At 40.0% G+C, this 20,927-nt stretch overlaps 2 protein-coding genes across 2 annotated transcripts in view; one reads left to right on the top strand and one right to left on the bottom strand.

Moving 5' to 3' along the window:
- Positions 1-11,769: 11,769 nt before the first annotated feature.
- Positions 11,770-20,433, bottom strand: tmem38b (transmembrane protein 38B). The gene is made up of 6 exons (XM_026297796.2): positions 20,041-20,433; positions 14,806-14,962; positions 14,126-14,310; positions 13,922-14,009; positions 13,639-13,756; positions 11,770-12,729 (listed from the first exon to the last, which is right to left on the bottom strand). Exons 1-6 carry the CDS (start codon positions 20,165-20,167, stop codon positions 12,427-12,429), a joined length of 978 nt encoding a protein of 325 aa, XP_026153581.1. The 5' UTR covers positions 20,168-20,433; the 3' UTR covers positions 11,770-12,426.
- prag1 (PEAK1 related, kinase-activating pseudokinase 1) overlaps positions 14,963-20,927 on the top strand; it is a 54,782-nt gene continuing 48,817 nt past the window's right edge. The window contains exon 1 of the mRNA XM_026297794.2: positions 14,963-15,022. The gene's annotated coding sequence lies outside the window, so the exon portion shown is untranslated. The remainder of the gene's footprint in view (positions 15,023-20,927) is intronic.

Here is a 20,927-nt window from a genome sequence, read left to right as displayed (position 1 = left end):
CCTGTCAACACAGACAGGCCCTATCATTCACCGGGAGCTTTACTCAATGGGAAAAAGCCATTCACCAATGGGAATAAGCCCTTTCTTGAAAACAGTGGTGCTCTATCTCTTACTGTGACTCTGTAACCTCTATCATAGAGTGTTTATGGAAGAAAGGTCCCTCACTCTGCCAAATACTTTCTTTAATTTCCTGATTTCAAAGCAAGGCTGAAATGTTCTCAGCTTAAATGAAACAGAATGAGGTGAGGAGGCAGGAAGTGCATTGTGGGACAAAGATGAGATTATGAGGTGGGGAGAGAAGATCAGGTAGAGATTCAAAAGATGTGCTGACCGCAGGTGGTGGTATTAATGTGTATCTGTGAATGTGTTGCTTTCTCAGACATCTGTCTTTATCCCATGTTGAAAGATCGCACTTTAAATGATGATGCAATTTTAAAGCTCAAGTCTCCTTTCTTGATGTTTTTGTGCAAAGGAGAAATAAAAGAACTTAATCACTGAATCTGATGAGAGAAGTTTGAGAAATTACCAATGAGACAATGGTTAATTAGCATCATTCTTGTTGGTAAGATGAAATAATAACAACACAACTGATCTAACAAAATGTTTAATGCAATCAGTCTCTGGGGAGCCTGGATAAAGCTGTTTGGGGCTGTGCACAAAGAGAGGGGCAGAAACCAAACTGAAGAAATAAAAGCTTCTCTTACATTTTCATCTAACACACATAAAGCCACCATAACCACATCCTGTGAATACCCACTTAAACCACATCCATCTAAGCTAAAGGCAGGTCATTCATGTTGCACTGTGGGAATTCTCATGTATAGAAAACCCACTCAAAACAGTAACGTTATTTGGAGACCCGGCTTTAACAAAAACTGTGCTTTGTGCTGCTGAGCTCCCACAATTTCCTGATGAAAGCACCACCCGCTGCAAAAAGTGTCTCCCAGGGAGAAATCGATGACCTTATGAGGCAGGAAGAGATGGGGACACTACAATCAAATACACAGTCTAATAAATAAACAGCCACTGCTAGGTAGTGTAAAACAAAGTTGGGAAGAGATAAAACATTCAGTTAAAGCTTTGCAGCATCCCACAATAATGCAGGAAATGATGACATGAAGAGAAAAGACAAGACAGTGGAGAAAATATAATCTTCAGTGACAGAGACAGTCATGATAATAGTATTTAATTTAACCTCAACCTCTATAGCCCATTTTTGAGTTTCCCAAGAAAGATAAGCATAAGCTGTACTGGAGCAGAGCAGTGCTACAATATGAGTTAATGATAATATTACTGTATGCCATGTTAACATGTTTGGCATGTTCTTCATCTTAGTTAAGCTTTTAGCATGCAAACATTTGCTAATTAGTACTAAATACAAAATACGGCTAAAGCTCTCGTTAGTCCTTCAAATATTTACTCAACCTAAGTATTCAACAAGTAGAAAGATTGGCCTGAGAGAGGTGTTGGATGAAATTCAGCAGCTGGTAGTTGGAGATATTTCTCTAAAAACCAAAAATGGCAACCTATCTGTTAACTGTTGAGATAAGTCTGGAGCAAAGTGGTCAGTCTACCAAGTGACTGCACTGACATCTGTAAAATAAAATAAAATTTATATTTATATTTTGAAATTATGTTTCAATTTTTAATTTTAGTACCAGTATGCAAGTCTTAATACAAGATGTTTGTGCAGGTTGTGCATGAGTATTGATGACAGGAGTGAGAGGATGTATTAAAAGTTGACAAAGTTATTGGAAAAAAGAATCTAACTCTACAATTACATGCAAAATATAGAGATTTTAAAAATAAGTTTTCCCCTTTCTTATTTACACCAACAGTTCTCCAGTAACGCCAAGCCATGTGATGATCTATGTCTGATAATGACGATGATGAAGTATTGAGGACCTGCAGTCTCCAGAGTTCTGAGTGGCTCACATCCACTTTCATCTCTCTCTGATATGATTGGTTGCTGCGTTAATTGTGGAGGTCACAGATGGATAGGGAATTGAACTTCTTCCTTTGAGACCACAAAAACTAGATCACTCAGAAAGAGATGGCATCATTAAAAGTAAACTATTGCTATAATCATAAAGACTGATTGTCAGACGTGCTGGGAGGTTCAGGTCCTTGGTATATACCTGGTGTGGACTACTACATGTATCAAGTATTTTGAAGACTGGGTGATGTGCAATAATGTAATGTGCCAGCGTTAAGTAAATATTATGCCACCATTATACTACCAATGTAGAATAAAGTGAATAATAATAATAGTGTGTTATAGTTTGTTGTGTTATACTGTAATAGCAGAAATTACCTGGAGTTCAAAAGTTATTAAAGCAAAATGCTGAACAGTTATTAATGCTAACAAGCAGGCTGCAACACCAAGTCTCTCAGGCAGCAGGAATCATGATTGACATCTATAAGTTTAACATGATAACAAGCTACTATGCTAATGAATGTGATTATATGACACACACACACAAACTGGGTAAGCCCTGAAGCTCCCATGTGGCCACTTCTGCATTCCCGTGTGTGGCTGCAGTTTGGTGTGTACTGGAAGTGTTAAGACTGAGTGCAAATCTGTACGAGAGCTGGTATCAGCAGCAGCTGAATCCAGTTAAGTCAATACGGGTTTGTACAGGTTTGCACAGGTTTGTAGTACTGAGCGCTCTCAGCAGCAAGGGCACGCTGCTGCGGTAACTATGTTTTCCCTGAGGGCAAATGTGCCAGTCACCACCTGCATTGCTTAGTAAGCTAAGCGTTGTCCCACTGTACATCTGTACAAGTCATGTGTAACACTTTTAAAAGTTGGAATATTTTCATTTATGTGGTCTAGTAGGGCCCTGCGACAGACTGGTGACCTGTCCAGGGTGTACCCCTGCCTTCCACCCGAGAGAGAGCTGGGATAGGCTCCAGCAGATCCCCGTGACCCTGAACCAGGAAAAGCGGGTATAGAAGATGGATGGATGGATGGATGGTCTAGTAGGCAGATTGATAGCATATGGCTGTTTCCTGGAGGCACTACATGCCAGTGTTGACTCAATTCATACTGAAATCACAAAGATTAGAAAATAAAATATTGGTTGTTTTACAATGTATTGGATATTGTCTTTAAATGTTGGCTTCATTCCGTGACTGAGCGTGGAAAGCCATACAGGAAACAATATCAGTCAGTAGGTGTAGTTGCACCTTACAGGGAATAGTTCAGTTCTTCTTAATGACATTTCTTAAGAGACGTGCTCTCAAAGGAGCTATCCACTTGTATCTGTTCTTAATAAACCTACAGCTCCTTTTAATAAATATGTCTTTCAGAGGTAGTTTGACAATAAGATTATCATCATCTCTGTTGTTATTTTGAAGTGGTTTTGTGTGACAAAACATGATTATAGCAGGTTGTTGCCTAGAACACACTACAGTGGTGTTGGTTTCACATCAGTGTGAATCAAATCATAAGGGTTAACCTCACTGTTTACTGGTGCAGTCAGTCAATAAAAAAAACACTCAGTTGGCAAAGGAATCTCAATAATGATGTAGGTTTGTGGTCAGTACTAAACTTTAGCAAGTGCATTAAAAACTAAACCAAAATCTCTTCTCCTTCATTAGGATTCATATAGGACGCAATACTGAAGTGGATAAATAACTTTAAAATATAAAATATTTCAAATGAAAAATGTTTTTTACCACTTATTTACTTAAAACTTTATTTTTCTTAAAGTTGCTAAAATATTTTTCATCATACTTTGAGTTGAAAAAACACTCCAGCTGTCATGCTCCTTCTTTTTTTTTTTCAGCCATGCCACATCTCATAGTGATTTTATTTCATGTTCATTTTATTATGCAGGTTAGACAATCCCTGATGATATTATACAATTTGACAGTAACTTACTATGTGCTCTACTTAAGAAGACATAAAAGTCAACAGGCTATAAATACAAGTCTGAGTGATAGAAAAATGATTCAAGTCACTACATAAACATTAAAGTGGCATTTAGAGTGACATAAATCATTTAAAATATGTAAATGCCACTATGAAGTCACTCCACATGATCAGATACTTAGCAGTTAAGAGTTCATTGCATGTTCATATCTTCCTTTAATATGATCACACCCTGGATTTAATCCAGTTTTTGCTTGCATATCTTCCTCTGTGTTGGTGCCAGGGAGAGCAACAAGATGAAGAGCTCCTCCAGACACATCAGCACTGTTCCACTGTTCCCGAGATAGTCAAGATTAATGATTGCAAACAAGTGGGTGAAACTGAGAAATAACTATAAATACTGATGCTTTGGAGAGCTGGGATCAGTTTGAACCTGTGCACATCAATAAGAGTTTTTTTGCTCTGCCTTGCATTGAAAAGGAAAGTGAAGATTTTTACACTGCTTTAAGACTATCAGTGAAAGTCATTCTGAAGGTGAAATTTAAAGGTTACACCTGACATTTGTCCATGTGGCACTTTTTAATTCCAAGCCCATTAGGTATTTATTGAGGGCTGTAAGGCTTATTATGAAGTCCTGACCTCTGTTTCTTTATGGACTAGAAAATCAGGAGCTGTAGTTCCATTTAGCACTTCACAACATTAGTCTTAACCAGCAGCTAATATTGTTCATTATGAAGTGTCTGATTGTCCAGTAGAGAAAAAAAAAAAGGTTTTGCTGTGGTGAATGTCCATCCTAACCACAAAGCAGCCCAAGCAGAACAATTACAGTTCCTGTTGTCCTCACATAGCTATGGAGCTGAGGCAGTTTGTTGTTGACCAACAAACTGGAATAAATGAATTTGGACAAAACACCTCATTGTATAGATGTAGGTGATAGGTGTGGCGTTGTGTGTGGTGAAGCTTGTAAAGCCAAAGGATAGTTATCCATTTTCTCCCTGTTCTTTCAAGAAATGCTAAAAATCTTCATTTATTGCCTCATACTGGACAAACTGTTGACTTGTCCACCAAACCACCAAGGCTCACTTTGACAGTTGTTTCTTTCACTTCACTCTGAAACATCCTTCCTCAAAGTCACAGACAATCAAAACAAGTGGTCAAAACATTTTAAACCCCATTTTTCCAAACATACTTATAGGTTTCTAAACATAGTGTATTTCTATTCATTCTTTATTGTGTTCTCTGACACTTATATCTCTCTCATTTCCTTTTGCTCTACCTGTAAAGCTCTTTATAAAGTTATGTTTTGAAAAGTACTGTGTAAATGTGTTTCCTCTCTTCTGTCACTTGAGGAACAAAATATCCAGTCATTGTTTGCTGAGTGTCCACAGTGGGAGCTCGCACCGCCTCTCGGCAGCAGCACTCACTCAGCTCAGTCATGTGCTCTTAAGTGGACATGGTTAGTAGTAGCTGAAAGATTACCTGCTGAAACAATAGTAGTACGTTGACGTGAAGTGGATGAGGTTGTTTTTTTTTTTTCACCTGTCACAGCGAAAACAGGTTCTGCAAGATCTTTGTCTTGTGCATTTAGAGTGAGAAGATCTGAACATTATTAAACATCCAACATATAAAGTCTTGATGAATTTTGGTTAGCTTCTTTGGTTATGGTGGTTATAAGAAAATGAGTCCCAGTCATTGCGCTGACTTGGTGTTGGGGCTTGTTTTGCAGTCTTTCTCATGGCTGGACTTGTACATTCCTTTCCAGAGGCAGGTTGATCTCAGTTCCAGGGTAGGCTGCGGTAACAGATGGCTGCTGGAGCAAGTCTGGCCTTTCTCCGTCTCTCTCTCCCTCTCTCTCTTTGACTTCCTCGCTCTTTCCTTCCTCACAATAACCTCACTGCTGTTCTCATGGTAACACTATCTGCCAAGTCTGAAGGGATTGGATTTTTACAGGACATACGAGCTCAGCACTGTACCAGCGGTGGACACTCCGCACTGCTCTGTCTCTCTCCTGCTTCCCTGCACCTTCATCTTTCTTTCTGGCTCTGTTGAATCTTTCATTTCTTCCTACTCGCTGGCCCAGGATCCCTTTGTCTCCTTTATCTGGCTCCTCCTCTCCTCAGCTCATCTGTCATCGCTGCTTGTTGAGTCAACAGTCCCTTCTCATCTTCCTCCTGGTTTTGTTCCATCATCCAGAAACCCCAATCATGACTAGGCTTTATCGGTTACCGTGTATAAATCTTACTCCAATCTAATCTCTTGCATCTGCTGCACTATTCTTCTTTTCTTTGTTTTACTGTATCTTCAAATTGCTTGCCTCTACTGTATCATGTTCTCCAGGCTTATCACTTGACTGATGGTTTCAGCTCAGGATATGATCTCTCACCTTTAAAGAATGGCACCCATTTTGATGTAAGATTCTTGCGGTGTGGCTTAGGCGACTTTTGGTGCTCTTCCTTTGGGGGGGGGGGGGGGGTAGTGAAATTAATCAGGGACACACACATGCACAGACCCATCCAAACACACTTATTAAGGATATTAGATTTAAACAGGCGCAGCATGGTGTGGAAAAGACAGCCAGCTGTTCTTTGAACCAACTTAGATTTCTGAAACAGTGACCATCTGTGGCACACCGATTGAGGGGGTGACCCATTCTGAATTCAAAGCATCTACAAATCAAATGCAAGCCCACACACACACACACACAACACAGATTTGCCCAACCCCTGCTCCATCAAAGAAGAAATTCAAATCATGAGAGTTAAGAAAGGAAGCTGCCTTTTTGTGTGTCTTGCCATCTTTTCATCCACAAGGTGAGCTCGCCTGGCTCTCCCTGCCTCCTCTTCCCCTCTTTCTTCCTCTGATGACATTGTAAATGGAATGAGTCTGGTTGCATTGCTGTATTACGGTGGGATAAAGTATCAGTGCTGGTAATCTTCCGTGGATTAATGGCTTCTTCTTTATCTGCTGCGGCTGCTCTGCTCAGATGTCTGGCCGGGCCAGGAGCCTCCTGCTGGAATACTAATGACAGACAGACAGACAGCTCCAGCTCTCCCTGTCCCCAGCCTCAGCCCAACCAGGGGAGCTGTGTGCTGTGTGTGAAAGTGTGAGTGAAAGCAAGGCAGTACATATGTGTGAAGTGCATGTGCGTGTAGGTAGAGGGAGCACACAGCAGAGGACACAGAAAGACTGCACGTGCTAAAAAGTGTGTGTGTGTGCGTGTGTGTGTGTTTTCACCCTAAAGACCCTGTCGCCTCCTTTGTGAGGTATTCGCTGTCCTCCTTGTCCTGGCTGACACCTGCTTTGCATACAGGAGGGGCCAAGCAGAGAGGAGGGGAGGGGCAACCATGGTGAAATGAGGGTCCCCCAGGATGTGAGAGAGGGACACACAGGAGACGAGGAGGGGAGACGGAGGAAGAGATTTGGCAGATTAAAAGAAGAAAACAGACTGAAGGAGAATGATGGAGATTGATGGAGAGAAAAATTGAGAGAGGAACAATGAGTAATATAAACAGGTCCAAGCAACTGGACTACACAATGTCACCCTTTTCCTATGAGCAGATCCACTAGCAAACACCCATTCTGTACTAAATAACCTGCTCTAGGTTGGACTCATTGTGGTGTGGAAACTCCAATTCCATTTCTTTAGAAAGGTCACATTTACCCCATACAGACCCCGGGCTAAGAATATCTAGTAGGCCCATTATGAAAAGGAAAAGGACCAACACTAAACGCCATCTGCTTCCTCAGTGAAAGAAGAAAAGAAGAGGAGGAGGAAAGAAAAAGGAGGGGGGGTGACAGAAGCACAACATGTACCAACTACTGGCCATGCTTGTGTGAGCAGAAGCACAGAGGAGAACAAAAGAAGACTGTACACCCTGAGCTTACCTCATTTCCAAGGTGGAACAAGAACCAATTTGAGAGACACATCCAGAAGTTCACGAAGCCAATAAAATGCCAGAGAAACTAAGGCATCAAAGTCAGTGTGGATTGTGTCTTCAGGGCCACACATGCACAAATATTCTTAAGTTTCTATGAGAAGAAAAACAACAGGATCCTTGATAAGTGTAATCTGACTTATCAGACATAAACACACACAGCGCCTTTCACTTTCCCCTTTGGACAAAGTTGCTATTTTCAAGAAACATCATACAAGCTGTCATTCATAAGTCTTTTCTTTGGACATGCGGGAATGGCAGAAACAAGTTGTGATCTCATCTTTGATATATTACCTTTTAGCTGGTATGGTGAACATGTAATCAAACTTTTGGTTCTAGTACATACCCAGCAGGTACAGTGTGGACCAATGGAGTCCAGTTTCAGAAATAGTAAATTAAAGTTTCACTGCTTTAACAGCTATTTTCTAACAGTTTTTGATGTATGAAATGGTTACCATTAAACAGATTTTATGTTTGGTGAGTTTGTCAGTGGAAAAGTCAACTTAATAAGGAGAAAGTCTTCTCATTCTCCAGAGGCTTTTCTTCTCTCACACACAGCCAGCTTGCTAGTCAGATTACAGTAGCTCCATTTTTTGGCATCCTCTTCGCAGCTGTTCTTTACAAGTCGGATCTTGAATGGTGGTAGACGTAGGCCGTTTGGGTTGGCGTTCAGTTGGAGCTTTCTGAAGAGACTGCTGTGTTTGTATGTGTGTGAAAGACACAGAAAGAGACATGTCATGCATACATAACTCATCCCTATTTTTTATACTCTCCTCTAGTTGGTATTGCCCCCTTTTTTATTTTCTTGCCCTCTATACATCTTTCTTCTTCCTTCCCCATAACTTCCCTTCTTACTTTAACCTCACATGAAAAGATGAGTTTGACTGCATCACCTGCAGTCATTTGATAAAACTTTAGATTACATTCACTTTGATCATTTAAAAAAAATCACCAAACCAAGGGGTTGTTTGTATAATAATAATAATTCATAATAATAATAATTAATAATAGCCTTGATGCTGTGAAAAACCTATGACAGGAGGACAGTGAGAGAACAGGTGCATATGGTACTAGAGACCATGTCAGTGTGTGGTGAGAAGCCCAAAACTGTCCAACATGTGACATCATGTTTAGACACCACTGAGTTGGAGCAGGTGCACTGCCACAAGCCACAAGACTTCAGTTAGTTTAGCACCTCCACCATTGTTTTCATGGATTGAAGGGACCTCTGATATATATCAGAGAAGAACTAGAGTTAACCACAAAAAACTATGTATAAATGTAGATAGTTCATGAGAAAGATGCTGTAAAAGTAAAGGCATGCATTGAGTCATGTTTGTTTCTCTGAAAAAAAGGTCACAGGTAGTTGGAAGGATTTAAGGTGTGTCTATGAGTGTGTGTCTTTGTACCTTTCTGATTCGTTGCCATTCTAGGTGTCACATGCACCAACACAGGCATACATATTGTCTGTTTCTTCCATACTTAAGAGGACATTTAAGTTGTACATATGTAGGAACTGAACAAATCGCAGCCTAAACTTAAAAGTACAGTTCAGTGGTGCAGAGTAACAGAGTCCAGAGAAGAACTAGAGTCCTGGTGCAGAGTCCATTTAAATTATAAGTATATATGTGAGCTAACATTAGCTCCACTGGCTGTAGCATTAAATTGGTGGACACAATAATGTAATGTGAGATGTGTCATTGAGTACTTTAACTTTGGTGCTTCAAGTATATTTGGCTGTCTACACCTTTGTGCTTTTACTTAGGTAAAATTATAAATGTCAGTTTTTGCTTAGAGTATTATTACACTTGAAGTAATACTCAAGGGTCTCAGTACTTCATCCACCGTACAATGGAGTTCCAAAGCCCTTCTGTGGATTTGTGTGTAAATTCTCAGTTGAGTGTGAACAACTTTGAATAAACTTAAAATCTAAATTCACTTCTTTGCTCCATCCAACATGTTCCGACAATCTAAAATGTCCTTACTGTCTGTAGTAAATCCTCACAAGCACAGTTAAACCAGACCACACACACTCACACATGTGCGAGCAGCAACCATTGGCTCTGCAAAGAGGGTCCCCTCCTGTCTTCATCCCTTCTTGCCTGCAGCTGCTGGCCAGCCTGTCAGTTCCCAGGCATCAAGCCATCAGTGATGACGCCTCCTCACGCCACCAAGTGGTAATCACCTGTCCTACACCTCTAATCTGCAGGGGCTCTGTACACCTGGCAGCAGTGGAATTAATAATCCCAATAATTAATAAAATTAAGATGCTACATAAAGTAATTATGGCTTCATTGAGAGAGTCCAGAAATGAATGAGTGTGTGTGTGTGTGTGTGTGTGTGTGTGTGTGTGTGTGTGCGCATGTGTGTGCGTGCGTGTGCGTATGTATAGTGGTCTATTTACTTCTGTGTGTGATATGCAGGATTAAGATAGAGAAGATATCCACTGCTTTGAATTGAAATTCTCAGGGTAAATGAATCCTAAAAAGTCAAGAAATTAAAGTGTAGCCCTTCACTATAATGTGCTTTAGAAATAAATTGGACTTGACTTGACTTGACTATATTCAAAATAATTTTTGGACAACAATAAAGTTATATGGCAGCAGTGGTATACATTGAAGGCTTCCAGGGTTTAGCTAAGCTGATATTTTTTTTTTTTTTTTTTTTTTATATTCCCTTCCACGTGTCTGTGAGTGCGTGATGTGTATTTGTCTCCTGTGGGTTTATTTATAGACTGTATTACACGGTCTTGGTATGTCCCTACTTGTTGCTGTGGGTTCAAATTGAAGTGTGTGTGAATGTGTGTGTGAACATAGTATCCTTACACTGTGGTGTATGTGTATGTTTTGTGTCTATGATGGCTTTAAAAACAGTAAAATCTGATATTTCTGAACCTTAGTGTGTCATCGCTTTGCTCTCTGTGACCTCTACTTGGACACTGCTGTGGGTTCAAAGCCATGTGTGTAGCAATGTCTGCTTGCATTGTGTGTATACTTTAGATCTGTGTGTCTGAAAGCCAGGCTGTGTGCACATGGTTGAGGAATAATTTTCTTCACCTGACAACTGGAAAACAGGCAGAAATCTGGGGATGAAAAGAGGATGAGGAGATGAGCCATAGGGCAGGTGACGCTCAGGGAGAGAAGGGCTGAGGCGAAAGGAGCAGAAGTTCAACACTGGGGGTGCTACTCAGTTCAGTGAGTAATTGTGGTGGGCCTCATACAGCTCTGGACCTCATTAGGAGAACTGTCTGGGAACTTTTAGGCTCAGCTCTTTCATCATGTCACCTGCCTACTTATAACAGGAGGCAGCGTAAGCAGACACTGGCTTATGCATGCGTCTTCCAGTTTTTCATGTGACCTGGTTCAACATTAGAATGAGTAATAGCAGCACATGCTAACACGAGGTTTACAGCAAATGCTCTGATATACAAGCCTATAACTGACATTCATACATCATACGGCTGTGAGCTTGATGCATGTTAAAGACAGGTACATTACCTCAGCCAGTATTGCTTTTGATCGTCTTTGAGCGTCTTCTACTTTTATTCACCCACCCCTACCCAATTTGTATTCACAGGGGGGTACTTCGCCGTCTCAGATTACATAGATGAGAATTGGGGGGGATTTGGGGATTTTTCTCCAGCAGCTTTTTAAAGAGGGTGAGGTATCAATCAGGTGCTGATGTTACACTGATGCAATCTTTGAGTCTATAGACGAGGTTACTTCTGGATGCTGTGCTGCTTTGTATCAACTTACAAGCAGCTAATACAGTTATCAGTTATTCCTTGACGTGATGTTCTGAACAAACGTGCAGGGGGCTGCATAATATTAGATTCTGTATTAACAAGGTCTTCAGGGATATACTGTTGATATTTAAAAAAATAACTTGACTCTTTTTCTTGTGCTTTAGTGAGTCCATACAGGGTTACATGCCAGGTGCATTCAAATAAAGAACACGTTTTATAGTGTATTTAAACAAGTTTATTCCCATGTTTTTGGTTGTAATTCAAAGCATTCAACAAACAACCAGAACCCAAAGTCATCTTCTATTTTGAAATCATACATTCACCAGTGGAATTATTTATTATAAATAGAAAAAATAATCTGAGTGCCATAGAATATAATCTCTTATTTAAAAATATCTCTCACCTTTTCAGAATAGGAAATACAGCATTTATAGAACACAGAATATAAACCAAAAGAAAGGCAGAGACATTCATAGATCAGCAGGTGCACAGCACTGTACCCAAAAACCCAGAGATAAAAGTTTGGTCTCATTAAAAAATATATTAAAAATTAAGCTACACATTGTACTGCAAGTGTGTAATCAGCCCACAGATAATATGATGTTCACATCCAACAGCATAACTATTACAGTACTTCAAGGATAGGCTGATTATCCCAGAATAAAGTGCAGGGTTGGTTGGAGTCAGCTTTTATTGGAATTCTTTTTCGGTATCTTTTAATTTGCATTCTGTGAAATGCAAAAGAAAAATAAGATTTCTTAAAAAGAAAACTTGGACACAAAGTTCAAGTCCTGATATGACAAATCTGAATCAGAAATGACTCCACAACCCAGCTTAGAGGTGAAAAGGCACTTTTGGGCAGAGGCTGACTAGTTGGTCTTCTTGCAGCTTGTCGTCTCTGCGTTCTCTGACTCCTCTTTGGCTTTGAGCAATCCACTCTGTCCGTTGACAGGAGAGACTGGGATGCGATTCCCTGCTGCTCCGTTCTTTCTGGACTCTTTGGTTGTGGCATTAAGGGTCGTCCTGTTGGTTGTTCCATTATCAATACATGCCTTCTTTATGTCACCAGTAAGAACAGCATAAGAGGAGTAGCCAGAGAAGAGGGTCTTGTAGATGGCAGATTCAATGGAGGCGAATGGTGATGTTGAGGTGCCTGTTAGGATCATCCTTGACTGAAAAAGAAAAGATAAACATGTTAAGTCAGAAGAAAATATGAGGAAAGAAGGAGATGTTCCTGAAATCATTTCTACAACCCACTGAAAATGAGAACCAAACTATAGTTTCATTTAGTTCTGTGGAACATTTGTGCATCTTTTCTCTCATTTCCTGTTATAAACCCACCAGGTGCTACGAGTACCAAAGAGACAAACTACTGAAGGTTTAATTTGTTGTCAGACAAGTGAACAAGGCTTAACAAGTGACCTTGAAGAAGTCAAGTCAGCACTGACCTTTACGGTTTTAAAAATGAATGTTTATGCTGCATTTGTACACCATTCTTACGCAGAAACCGGACCAATTATGTAATGGTGGCCTAGTTTACATATCAAAGCGTTAAGTAAGTGGGTAAGATTTTACTATTTACTTTTAATTAAGGGAGTGTAACATCTTAATGATCGGCAACACAAAATAATAAATAGCAGGTTTGTCTAAAATATGACGCAATGGCTTGGGGTTAATTTGACAGATCAGAGTCAGGGGGAGCTAACAGAATGAGAGTTGAAAGAAGACATGGTAGATTTATCTGTGTCTCAGTCAAGAGCACAAGGTTCCCAGAGAAGAGAAGAGAGGATGATGCAAGCTGATGAAAATGATGCAAAAGCCCCAGCCCTGCGGGTAATACTGAGTTAATGTGAGTCACCACGGCTAAAACTTCAAAAAAGCAGAGGGAGAAAGGTCATTTAGAAGACGACCCACCAACAATTTAGAGGAAGCTATGGACCAAAACATTCGGTATACCTGAGATAAGATATAATTAATAAATCAAATATGTCTAGGTAAGAAACTAAATACACCAAAAAAAAAAACCAAAACTTTCTGTTTTGTATCTCACATGTGAGCTAGTCCAGATCCACTACACTCACCTTGTTGACTACAGTGAACACAGTGTAGATGAGCATCAAGTGGTGCTTCTGAAGAGGCAGGTAGTGGGTCTGCTGCAGAGCGAACAACACTGCCCCTATCAGGGTAACCTTGGTGGGGCTAAACAAAAAACAATACGCTTTAAGAAAAGGACCTTTATGTTAATTTCTTCCTTTTAAATGTCACATTATATTCATAAAACATAAAAGCACAAAGATAAGACACACACAAAAAAAAAAAAAAAATCACTGATGTAATGTCAGCCAAGCCATGTAGAAGACTTACTAAGACATTTTAAGGAGCTCATTAGTCTCTGGTTTCCATACACCTCGAACAAGCTGCTCAAAATTACTAATCAAACCACCTCCAGCACCTAGTGAAGGTAGAAAGGAGACATATGGTGGATGAATACATCACACATTAATTAAAGCAATAAATACATCACTGCAAATGTAAACTGCTGAAAAATAGAGAGAAACTCTTGCTGACCTCTAGCCCACCCAATAGCAATCATGACCAGCAGGCTGTCCTTGTATTTGATGTGAGCCTGGGTGACCCCTCCAAGCACCTTCCATGTCCTGGTCACTTCCTTCATTCCTGACAGCACCAACCTGAACGGCAGCAGGGCAGCACTGCAGTACACCAGGTCCATGGGGCAGTAAAACACTAGGTACCTGCAGAGACACGTACAGCTCAAATTACAGGTGCACATGCATATACATTTCAGCTCCCTGCTGAGTGTGGACTATGAGATCAGAAAAGGAATTTGACAGCATTACCTGCCAGTCTCTAACTTCACCAGCAGAGGGCAGTGTGTGCGTGTCTGTTTTGTTTTGTTTTGTTTTTTTTGTTTTTTTTTGTGAAGGTGTAATTATATGTGCCAGCAATAGAGGGCCCCAAAGGTTTCACATTAAGAGATGGGAACTCCCAATAACTTCTGTGTTTCATACACTGCATTACATATTTCATGCTTCCTTTACAGGCACTCAGGTAGTTCCATATTTCTTCTTAACATTTGTTTTAAATTTGGTTTTAGTCATGCAAATACACAAGTATACTGTCATGTACTTCCCTTTTGCTCAACGTTGCAGAGGACCCCTAATTAATTTTTACAATTTCTCCTTCCATTCCTCGCTCTTCCCTTTCTGTATGGTTCCTCAGATATTTACCAGATGATTGAAGCAAGAAGAATACTGGTGCTGTTGGCCAGAGGTGCTACAGGTGGCTCGGCCAGCATGATCCCAGACAGCACAGCTCCACCAAAACAAAAGAGCATGGAGCTGAACCAGCAGGCGAAGGGGCTGAGTCTGGACACTTCTAGGGCTCCTGCACAAGAACAGAAGTATATGCATTAGCAGATCATCATGAATCTCCTTGAGTACCTGAGTAAGTACAGTATCATATTTTCCATGTAAACATAAGTAGCTCTATCCCATACATTATGTTGTTATATACATAAATCAGAGAGACTGAGATATGGGCTTTTTGCACAGGGGGTACATTTAGCCTGGACTAAAAGGCTATTCATTGATCTATGCTGTATTGGCACAGATATCAATCAGAATTACAGGGCATTGTTTAACTCTGTGTATTACTGCCTTCCAAAAGTCTCTGTCACTGTATAAACATTAACTAGTTAGGAATAACTTAAGAACAGGGAACAGAGAAAAACGTTTATCAAGCAAATCTACAGTGTTTGCATCTGGACCAAGAGTTTAAAGTGCAGAGCAGAGTCACATTATATTTACAATTTCAAACACTGACAGTGTCAGTTCACTGAATATAAAATCAGCTGCTCAGCGTTTCTTCTGTTGATCTAGTCTGTATATTAAAGAAACAAAAAAAAAAACCCTTTTACACAGTTTACACCCTGACTGCATGATATGAGAACTCATGGTTTGTAGGAAATATGAGTTATAAACAAGCTGTAAACTGCTGTGAATTATGTTGTTATGGTATTTGTTGTTCTTACTGTGAATTGTCACTATAAAAGAAAGTGTAATTAACATTTACCCCAACTGTCAACACAGGTTTTTATTTAAAAATGATGACACTGGGGTAGTAAATAATGAACAGCCTTTGCAGAGACATTCCCAGACTCTTCCAAAATTAATGCTGCCACTGTACAGTAGGATATATGTGTTTCACTTAGCTTTGGACAGGAGTGCTCAGTCAACCCTGAGCCACTTGCCCTGAGTTACTGTGGACACATACAGGACCATATTGGTAATCTGTGGATTACAGACAGATTATACAGTCCTGGAGAGACTGTAAACCAAGAGGATTTATATCTGTCTGCCTCCTCTGCAGATTCCCCCTTGGATTCAACCTGTGCTGCACACATTTTAACTTTCCTCTCACTTCTCAAAGAATAATTACATGTCAGAATTTCATTTACCATAATACATTTGTCAATGTTACAAATTATTTTTAACTTTCTGAATGTCAGACCTTTAAAAACAGTGCTATTTTTAAACTATTATGAATATGATGCTTAATAGTAGGATAAAATAACTGAAAATGACACATAATATGTTGTCACTACATAGTCCATGTAGGGATGAACTCTTACTTTACAGTGGTTGAAGAAGTGGTCAAATACTTAAGTATACGCAATAGTACAACAATGTAAAATACTTTATGTACTATAAGAGAGCTAATTAATTAGTGCATATTATTGTTAATGTGCAGCATACTTAAGGTATTAGATTGGTAACACCGATACAGTAATGTGTAAGCAGTACTTTATTGTTCAGCTGGTCGAGCTGTAGTTAGTTTTAACCAATTTACATTTATTCAGCTGGTTTAGTCTAGTCCTTTCTAGTCTGTGGGGAAGCAGATAGGTCTTGGGGGATGTAAGGTAATTAATGGGGGAGGGAAAGAAAAACAAATCACATAATTGTTGTTATTTTTTTGCACTTGAGAATCGTGGTTCTAAATTATAAACTATATAGCTCCCTGATCGTCATATATACTCTTTCCTCCTGTGATAGCTTACTCCCACCCTGATGTAAATGCTGGGTGTTGGTGCTTTTGGTCTGACAGCAGATGCAACAAACAGTTCATCACATGTCCAGCACATTGCTTACAGAGTAAATAGTCTTGCTCTGTCATCACTTTTACTCGAAGAGTAAAACAAACTGCTGCAGTCAGTGTTTGAGCCTGAACGCACCAATAGGCAGCATTTCAATGTGGAGGTGGAGAGTATTCTTCAATTTTCCACATAATTTAAATTAGCAGGCCTCAGTTAGGTAAGCAAGTTGGTAGGATTTTACTATTTACTTTTAATTAAGGGAGTGTAACATCTTAATGATCGGCAACACAAAATAATAAATAGTCTGTGTTGTGTTGATGCAAGAAAATTTGATGCCAAAACAGCCCAATGAAACCCTTTTATGTTGAAATTCAATACAAGGCTTCAGCTGCTCAGATATGGTCAGCTAGAAACACACCTTTAACCACGTCCTGTCTCCTCATTTCGTATTTGAATGAGTCACATTTACAAGTCAAAGCTGAGAAATACAAGCGCGCCACAGCTGTAGCCTAATACCATACTACGTCAATTGCATTTTCAGTTCTTCTTTCTTGCACCATATCTGCCATATCTGAGATTCATACATTTATTGTGAGAGTTAATTTACTGGTATATGAACCAAGACAAGTAAACACCAGGGAAGGGCATACTGGGACAAGTCTCGTAGCTGAGAAGGTTCATTGCTGATGCCACCTGATCATCCCACCTCCTATATACAGGGTCTAACATATTATCTAAGCCTGTGAATAGAGGTCGACCGATCTATTGGCCGAGCCGATTAATCGGCTGATTTTTTTGCACATTTTAATGAATCGGCATCGGCCCATTTCGCTGCACATTAGGCCGATTTATAGGCAGGCACATCTGCGACCAGCTAAGCGTTGTGAGACGGAGCAACGCACACACTGTAGCCGTGCCCTGTTTACTTTTTATTCCTGGGCACTTTTTAGTCCTTGTGAGATAAAGGGGGAAAATTAAAATCAGTCAAAAGAATCGGCATCATATATCGGCTATCGGCTGCCCTGATTTCTAAATATCAGCATTGGCCAGAGAAAACCCATATCAGTCGACCTCTACCTGTGAATAGGTTATCCCACTGCCCTCTTGAAACTAACTCAAAAGCTGTTATTCTTGAGCTCATTTCTATAATTCTCCCTCTCCATTTTTTAGTCTGACACTTTTCTTCTCATTTATTCTCACCCCAAACTCTCCTCAGCCAAGTCTTATTTTCCGTTGCCCACAATTTTACTTTTATTGACCATTTTAGAGCCTCCTTACCCCACTCTTCTTCTCTCTGCAGACAGAGTCATTACAGGGAGAGCTAGATAAGAAAAATGTGGCTTATCTCTGGTTCTTTCAGACTTGAAGAGAGAACCACCCTCTCTATAAGCCACTCACACCAGTGATTGCTAATGTGGATAACATAAGTCCACAATAGAAACAGTGTCATGAGCATATAAAGAGAAGCGGTTATAGGTAATACCTAAATAAAAAAGCTGTGTTTTTTTATTTGAATCTTCCAAATATTCATTTGGTTTTTTGAAAACGACACCTTTAGAAAAATATAGTGGTTAATTGTGTGAAGCAGCTTCAGAACTGCATTGCCAGGGTGGATGCATTGTGCTACAGGACAGAGAAAAGTTAGGGAGGGCTGAATCCTTTATGGCATTCCTTTCCTTTTTGGGTAAAGAACCAGAGCGGGTTCCTTTAGTGTTTTGTGTTCCAACTTTTATTCTGGTTTCCATTGAACGTCTTTTCAGATCATTAAATTTCAAGCGTTCTTTTACTTATTTGTTAAGCTTTTCCTCTATTCTCACACAGTCTTTGCTAAAAACACAATGAACACACAAGTAGTCACAAAGACATTATTTTCCTTTTAAGTGAGAAGCCATGTGACTTATTTCCTCTCCCAAAAAAAGAAAATATACACACTAACAACAGGGACAATATGAGGATTTCTTGCTCTGACCTCTGGCAAACTGTTGGTCTGTAGTTTTATGCTCTGTGTATCTTTCAGCTATGGACAGACATGAAAGTGGAGGACAAAGGGTTGAAAGGTCACAGCAGTTTGGATGCTTTGCAAGGCAAGTTCAAAAATAGACTGTAGAGCTACAGGATTACAATAGACGGTGCTTGTGGTGTATGTTTGCGTGTCTGTGGAAAGTCCAGCTGTCCCTGTAGCTGCTAACTTCATGATATAACATTGCTGGCTCAGTGCCCGTCTTTGGTCTGAGCTGATACAAGTCTTACAGTGGGCGTTTTAAAGTTGGGTCTATTTGGTCACTTTGCTGCGTTTGAGTGTCGTGTTTGTTGTGTTTCACAGTCAAATAGAGAAGACAAACAGCAGCAACGATATAAGTGATGTTAGACAACGGCTGTATGCAACTTTTGGTTTGTGTATCGGCATTACACAGATAAAACAATTCAAATCAATAAACGTATATTTTACTAATATGGATCATTACCAGGCCTCAGCTTTTACCTCTTCATAGAGAGACATCAACTTTTCACATTTAGAAATCAGTATCATACTATTTATCATAAAGTAAAAATGTTTGTGCGTTTTTGTGCAGGAAAACAAACAGGAAATCAGCAAAACAGAGTGGGAGGAACATGTGTGAACAGTCGGGTTGTTTTTCTGGCACCAAACATTGCCCAAGAAAAACTCACTGGAGTTTACTAAAAGTCAATAAGCCAAAGGGCTTCTGGGAGAATGCACTTTGGACACAAAACAAATTCAGGGCTTTTTGTTGACCTCAGCTCTGTTTGAAGAATTTATAGATAAAATACTGTATTAAGTTACGGGTCCCACTATTTTTGTTTATGTCATTTCTAAAATGTATTTTGTTATGAGAAAACTGTGTGAAAATCACAAATATTCTCCTGCTTGTCAGTTGAGGATGCAATAGTCTGACTTTAGAGAATATTTGGCATTTTTCACTTTTTAGTTTGAAAAATAACAAAAGTGAATAAAACGGTTGCCAATTACAACTGATCAGTTAAATTCAAATACTTTCTGCAACTCGACCTACACTGACTAATCAATAAATAAATTAGTATATGAATCGTGAATTCACAGAGGCCATTACAGTGTGTGTGCTGTGGCTATTAACACCGAAGTTAATGTGATTAACTAGATTAAGAGAAAAAGAGACTTGAGCTGCTATTTGTCATCTGAGCAGCAGTTTAGGTTTGTAGCATTTAGGTGCAAAACGAGAGAACAGGATATTTGTTGGCCTGTTTATAAAGTTAATAAAAGCCATTAAAACATTTATAAAACAAGACGAACCAGTGGCTTGTTAGACTGTGTCAAATGTCAAATGTGTAAATGTCATCACTCCTGTGCTTCAACTTTGCGTCAGCCACTTACCTGGCTGCTCCCTCAGAGCCATGACTGACACGATATAGTGCGCCATGTCAAAGTATGGAAACATGGACAGGTTTGCCAGTCCGTGGGACAGCTCGTCCAAATGCAGCAGCCCGAACAAATCCATCATTTTTAATACTCTTCAGCAACACTGAGAGATGTCGGTTAATCCCGAGTAGAGAAAAAGGCACCAGTCCAACTCAGAGCATCAGGGCAAACATTTGGCTCCCTCCGCCGTGCGTCAACTCCAACACGAACCCAAACAGCTGTGAGTCTGAGGGCATGCAGCTGGTTAGTTGACTTCAGGGACCGCAGATCTGTATTGCCAGAGGATGGTCATCATGATCGGCGCATAGGCGGAATTCCTGCTTCGCGTTCCGCCATGCTGGTGATGTGGCGGGCGGAGCCAGGCCGGACCACCCCCCCCCACGCACGCACGCACGCACGCACGCACGCACACGAACAGTATTATACTGTGTTAGGTGAGTGCTGTGTACCTGTTGTGTTGTCACTGCATAAAGCCTGTAGCTTTAATAGGCGGAGCCTTCATCAAGCATGGACAGGAACAGTAGAATCAGTGGATGGGAAAGTATCAGATCCTTTAAAAGTACTGCATTAAAAATGTGAATGAAGTAAAAGTATAATCAGAAAAATATACAGTAAAAGAATTCATAGCAGAAAAAAATCTCATTTGAGAATGTTATTTGGTTGTGTCTGAAGAATATTATCACTGACGCATTAGGATATAGTGAGAAATGTACATCATAATTACCCAGGGCACAAAGTGACACCTTCAAAAATGTGGTTTTGACTAACAGTAGGTTTGTAAATTGTAATTACTGGAGACTTTTTGTCTTTGTGGATCCATGAGAGGGAATTCTGTCCTGTTG

This window comes from Mastacembelus armatus, chromosome 12 (genome assembly GCF_900324485.2).
Source record: "Mastacembelus armatus chromosome 12, fMasArm1.2, whole genome shotgun sequence".
Classification (NCBI taxonomy): Eukaryota; Metazoa; Chordata; class Actinopteri; order Synbranchiformes; family Mastacembelidae; genus Mastacembelus; species Mastacembelus armatus.
The sequence above is the reverse complement of the archived record's forward strand: the minus strand, read 5'-3'. Positions and strand labels throughout refer to the sequence as shown.